The sequence below is a fragment of the Lonchura striata genome, chromosome 17 (assembly GCF_046129695.1).
Source record: "Lonchura striata isolate bLonStr1 chromosome 17, bLonStr1.mat, whole genome shotgun sequence".
Classification (NCBI taxonomy): domain Eukaryota; kingdom Metazoa; phylum Chordata; class Aves; order Passeriformes; family Estrildidae; genus Lonchura; species Lonchura striata.
Genome location: NC_134619.1, coordinates 8251450 through 8257468, shown reverse-complemented (window position 1 = coordinate 8257468; position 6019 = coordinate 8251450). Strand labels below are relative to the sequence as shown.

Below are 6019 nucleotides of genomic sequence, written 5' to 3'. Positions count from 1 at the left end.
CCAGCTCGGCTCGACTCGACGGGACCGGACCGCTCCGCCACGCCCGGCCGGTCCCACAGCCGCCGCCGAACTGGGACCGTGCTCCAACGGGACGGGAGGGGGCCGCGCTCTGCCCCCGCCCTGTCCGGAGCCGCGGCCGCTAATTACAGCTAATTACAGCTCCGGAGTTGCGGCTGCCCCACCCTGCCGCGGACCGGGGCACCCTCGGGCACGATCCCGGCTCTGGTCCTGCCGCCGCGCTCTTGCGGCTATGCAGGAACAAACCGGGGCCGGGGGAATCTACGGGGCCAGCCCGCGGCGGGGTCTCAGCTGCAGTGGGGAGTCCGGTCACACGCTGAATGCCGGCCACACGCGGTGACAACCGCCCGCTCCTCATCTCGGTGCAAAAAGTGGACGCAGGGGACGGCATTGTGTGCAGGATTATGCGGAGCCAGGGCTTGGGACGTCCGGCGAGTCGGGGCACCCCCCTGGCGTAGGGCTGGCGGTGGATCATGTTGGGACCGAGGGACATCACTATCCGTTAGACCCAGTGTCCCTGCGGGATCCAGAGTCCTTTGTAAAGGGGCATTTGGTGACAGCCCCCCCCGACAGTGCCCCCCTGCCCACCGGTGCTTGCACCCCCGGGGCTGGGGGAGGATGATGCCCCCAGCACATAGGGGTCCTCCAAACCATAGTCCCAATAGCTGATAGAGCACTCGAGGCTGTGTCCAAAGAATGGTCTTTATTACAAATGGGCAGACAATTGGCAGAGGGGGTGGTTGGCAGAGTGGCCATTGGGAAGGAGTAGGCAAAATCCCATGACCCGCCCTGGTGTGACCTCAGGCGCCAGCTCCCAGTGGGGCTCAGCCTGACCTGGCATCGCTGGCTCAGGAAAAAGACAAATTTGTCTCAAATCCGTGTGCGGTTTGCACCAGACAAACGCCTCTGTGCAGTGGAGCTGGCACTGGCAGGGATGGCACAATGCCAGCTGTGGCAAGAGTCCTTCTCCCCAGCTGGGACTCTCCAGGCTGGGCAGCTCCCAGGAGGTGACCCCAGGACACCCTGCCCCTTTCTTCCAGGAAGATGGTGACCTCGTCTGGAGCTACCCACAGCCACAAGGCTCCCAGGGGTCAGCCCATGAGACAGGAGCCCACAGGTTGGGAGCAGTGGGCAGGGAGCAGCACTGGCAGAGCCGGTGGCTGGTCAGGCCTTCAGTTCTGGGGGCACTGCAGGATGTCATACTTGACGTAGCCCACCCTGTCCACCTGGTAGCGCGGTGTCATCCTCCAGTAGAAGCTGCCCCGGCAGAAGTGATACTTGCCTGGGCAAGGAGAGGTATGGAGGGAATGGAGGGTCAGCAGGAGTTTGGCCATACAAGACCCATCCTGGTTCCTGCCCAAGCAGCACAGGCACATGGCACCCTGCACCTTGCTGGCACCCTGCCAGCTCCACCATAAGGACCCAGCGGGGCTGATGGCATGCCCTGTCCCAGGGCCGTTCCCCACACACCCGAGCATCCTGAACCAGGAACCGGAGCAATGCTCAGGTAGCCCAGGCCTGAACACACAGCACCCACCCACCAGATTCCACTCACCTTGGTAGAGGAACACATTGCGTGCATCAAGGGGGACGCCGGTGAAGACATCATCGGTGGCACGGGGGTAGCCCTTGTCCACCCTCTGAACCTTCACATCCAGCCTGTGGGAGAGCAGAGCCGTGCTCAGGACTGCTGGGAACCCCCTCGCAGTCCCTCGCAGTCTCAGGCAGGCGCTGCTGCTCTCCCGTCCTGCTCACCTCCAGTAGCTCTCCCCGCTGAAGAGCAGCACTTTGCCGCGGCCCCGCTGCAGGGCCCCCGAGAGGCGGCCGGCTTCCTTCCCTATACCCAACTTCTCGATCCCCCGGGGGCCCAGCACACTCTTCCCAGAAAACACCCAGAACTGCCGACCTGCAGTGGGAGATAGTGCGGGTGTCAGACAGCCCTGAGAGCTCCCAGGCTTCACCAGGCTCCTCCCACTGCCCATGGGACTGGGCCGGGGGCAGTGGGGGCAGAGCTCACCAGCAAAGAAGAAGACCCTCTTGGTGAGCAAATCCTGGAAAACAGCATCAATGGTGTCTGGGAGGCCAGGCCAGGTATCAGCAACAGAGAAGGCACCCTGGACGCCCGATTTCCAGAAGGAAGAGTAGGTCCAGTATTTCCTGGTGGGGAAGATGAGCTGTCCTGATCATCTGTCTTCCACAGTCCATATCCCCCACATATCTTCCACATCCCACCTCAGCAGGGCAGGAGGTGCCAGATGCTGCCACTTACCCATCCTTGAAGAAGTACAGCTCCCCATTGATCTCTGTGATAGCATCAAAGTTCCTCTCCATGCAGGCATCCCGGCTGGGGTCCACAGGAATGGGTCCAACTGTGGGCTCTGGCGTCTCTTCCTCCTCTTCCTCAGTGGTGGAGGTGCTACCAGCCTCTGTGGGCACAGGCTGGGGCTCCTCTGTGGGCACGGGCTGGGGCTCCTCTGTGGGCAGGGGCTGGGGCTCCTCAGTGGGAGCAGGTGCAGGTGCAGTGGGCTTAGGGCCAGAGCCACGACCTGAGTGAATACAGGGGAGGGCATGAGGCTGGAATCAGCTTGGTGCTGCAGGACACCCAGTGCACCCAGCTGCAGTGCAGCTGCTCACCATAGAGGTACTGGATGCCCTGGACGTCATCGGGGTGCAGCTGGAAGTCCTGGATGTAACTGTACATAGGGTACATCAGAGCCTCACGCACACTGGAGTGGTCCAGACCCAGTGAGTGTCCAAACTCATGGGCAGCCACCAGGAAGATGCTATAACCTGGGAGAAAGCACTGGCCTAAGTGCCTGGTGGGCCACAACAGGGCAGGACACACCATCCAGACTGTGGTCCCCGCAAGAAGTGTGACAAGATGGCGCGAGTCTGGGAGGCACAAAGGAGAGCACAGACAGAGGGGCCAGTACCTCTGTCAGGGCAGAAGCCCCACTTCTTGTCGGTGTCATAGTTGCTGGTGGTGGCACACCAGAGCTTGCCATCCTGCCGGCCCTGGCTGGTGCAGGCACTGTAGGACTGCCCCAGGAAGGTGAAGGGAAAGACACACGGGTCCCCCTGGGAGTTGCCGCCGATCACCGCCGTGTCTGCAGCAAAGTGTCAGTGAAGCTGTCCCTGGCCCCTGGCTGCACCGGCCAGAACCCAGGACAATGCTGAGATCCCTCATGTGCCCACCCTCTGTGCCCCCTCCCCTGCATGCCCCCCTCCCTGCTGGCACCTCGGTTGGGGCAGAAGCCGTATTTCTTGTCCTGGTCAAAGCTGGAGGTGGTGGCACACCAGCGGTAGCCATCGGAGCGTCCATCTGTGGTACAGGTATCATAGGAGGTGCCATCGAAGACAAAGGGGAAGACACAGGGGGCTCCATCGCTGTTGCCACCATTGGTGTAGAGGACTGTGGGGTGAGGGAGAGTGAGGAGAGCACCAGGCACTGCAGGGCTGGGCAGGGGTTATGGTCACCACTACTCACGCTCGCTGGGGCAGAAGCCGTATTTCTTATCCCGGTCATAGTTGGAGGTGGTGGCACACCAGGGCAGCCCATCCTTGCGTCCCTCCGTGGTGCACCGGGAGTAGGAGCGGCCCTCGAAGATGAAGGGGAAGTGGCATTCGGCTCCATTGGCATTCCCGTGACGGGTCTTCACCACTGCTCAGAGAGGGGGGCTCAGTGCTGCGGCTGGGCTTGGCACCATCAGACTCCCCCAGCCCACCACACCCTGCCCTTACCTAAGCCAGTTCCCAGTGTCCAGAACTCATCGTCGTCAAAGTGGGCATCACCCTGGATGCCCTTGCCTGGGGGAAAGGCGTGGGCCAGGAGCCCATCCTTGCCATCGAAGGGGTACCCGTCCCCATGTTCTGCAGGGAAAAACACCCTCAGCTGGACCTGCCAGAGGAGCCCTCATGTCCCCAGCCTGCACACAGACACCCAAGCCCCGTGCACCTCCTGCACGCGTTGGGGCAGGGTTAGCACAGCCCAAGGAGACATGGGGTAAGGATCTCACAGGCAGGGTGCGTCACCAGGCCCCTCCTCACTCCCTGCCTGCCCAAAGGACATCACCTTGGCTACCAAACATGATCATGATGTCTGCCTCGCCGCTGTATATCTGAGTGAAGGTGAGAGGGGTCACATCACTCCACACTTGGAACGCCCGTCTGAAGGCATCATCGATCACAGCACGGTCCAGGTCAGGGGAGTAGTTCATCACCCTGCCAGGGAGGCAGAGGGTCAGTGCTTCCAGGTCCCCTCCTCATGCAGGAATGACCCGTTCTGGGAAGGAGTAGACTCCCACCCCCAGAGGTGATAGCAATCACCACCCTTGACCTCACCCACGGCTCAGGTGCCCTTCTGGGCATTGGGGAGCAGATGCTGCTGCTGTCCCGGCTTGGCCCTGGCAGCACTGGGACCCAGCTGTACAGGCAGTACCAAGCCCGGAGAAGGACTGAGCAGAGGCTGCCAACCTCCTGGTCCCTCAGCCTCTCCATTCTCCTGGGACCATAACCCTGGGGACACAAGGGTTCATCTCCAGAGCAGACTCACCGGTAAGTCAGGTCCATGTGGTCCCACTTGAGGTCCCCCTCAAAGGTAAGGAAGGTTCCCACATCAGGGACGCCGCAGCGGGGGGCTCGCATGGCCTCCAATGTGGCAGCATCCAGTTCTCCCGTCTCCTCCAGGCCCAGCTGCTTCTGCATCTTGAGCAGTGCCTTGCCCAGGGACACATGCCTGCCACCAATCTTAGCCTCTGTCTCCGTGGTGTAGCCAAACCTCTGCAGGTAGCGCTGTGGAGGAAAGGCAGCCAGAGGAGTGAGGTGAAAGGGGCTCCAGCAGCCCCGGGCACTGATCCCAGCCTGGGTGCCTCCCTGAGCTCAAGGAGACCGACAGCTCTCAAGCTGTCCCTGCAGCCCCTCACTGTCAGCCTGGGTGCCCCCTTGGGGACCTGGGTGCCAGGAGGGCACCACGGGGCCATGCTCCCCTCACCTCTGCCAGCTCTAGATCCGGCAAGGTGCTGATTAGGTCCCCTGGGAAGGTGACAACTGCCTGCGGCTTGCCCTGGAGAGGGGCCGCACCGCAGGAGACAGCCAGCAGCCCGACGACAAGCGGGGCCAGGAGGAGTGCCATGGCTCGGCGGTGACAGGAGGGATGTGGCTGTGCTGGTCCCCGCTGTCTGCTCTGGATGCCGCCGAGCTACCCGCTCCTATTTATGGGGTGGGAGGGCAGTGAGTCACCCTCAGACCCCTCAGCGCCGACTCACGCTCCCTTCTCCCTTCCCACGGTGACGAAACGCACACTCCATCTCTGCCTTAACTGTTTCATCACCTTGTTTACTAAACACGCTGCCTCCCGCAGCCACGTGAGGACAGGAAGGGCAGTGGCTGGGAGCTGCACCGGGCCACAGCACAGCACTGAATGGCCACCCTGGGGCTGCCCTGCACCAAGACCCTGGTAGCTGTGGGGACAGCAGGGCATCACTGGAGGCCAGCCAGGTGCACAGGACCCTGTAGCTCTGTTGTCACCCTGCCTGACACTGAGCTTGGCTGGCCAAGGGCTGATGGTGCTGGACCCAGACCTGCAAGGGTGTGGGTGGGCATGGGGGCAGATAGCAGTGGAACCCCCACCTGAGCCACAGCACCTGGAACCCACCTGCCTGGGATTTGGGAGCTTGCACCCTCACCAGGACTCTACATCCTTCCCCATCACAGCTGCATCACCCCAGTGGGTCAGAGTGTTTCCAGCATTGGAGATGCTCATGGCTCCTCACCCCATGACTTCCAAGTCCAAATGCTAGCAGCTGAATGGCAGAGCTTTGTGGTACCAGAGGCAGTGCCTGCCCAGGAGCAGCTCTGGGCACAGGAATGTTCCACCTGGGGCCCTGGGACATCAGGGGTGCCCTATCCTTGTTGCCCTGCTCTGCAGGGTGCTGCTGACTCAGGTTCCCACCCAGCACAGCACAGATCTTGCCATGGGATGGTGTTTTCCTGCTTCTCCCAA

At 62.1% G+C, this 6019-nt stretch overlaps 1 protein-coding gene across 1 annotated transcript; it reads right to left on the bottom strand.

Moving 5' to 3' along the window:
• Positions 1–702: 702 nt before the first annotated feature.
• MMP9 (matrix metallopeptidase 9) lies at positions 703–5461 on the bottom strand. The gene is made up of 13 exons (XM_021547295.3): positions 5009–5461; positions 4571–4809; positions 4091–4239; positions 3760–3888; positions 3506–3679; positions 3257–3430; positions 2952–3125; positions 2653–2808; positions 2288–2564; positions 2036–2175; positions 1774–1924; positions 1574–1677; positions 703–1300 (listed from the first exon to the last, which is right to left on the bottom strand). The coding sequence occupies exons 1-13, from the start codon at positions 5147–5149 to the stop codon at positions 1191–1193; spliced, it is 2118 nt and encodes a 705-aa protein (XP_021402970.2). The 5' UTR covers positions 5150–5461; the 3' UTR covers positions 703–1190.
• Positions 5462–6019: the final 558 nt, after the last annotated feature.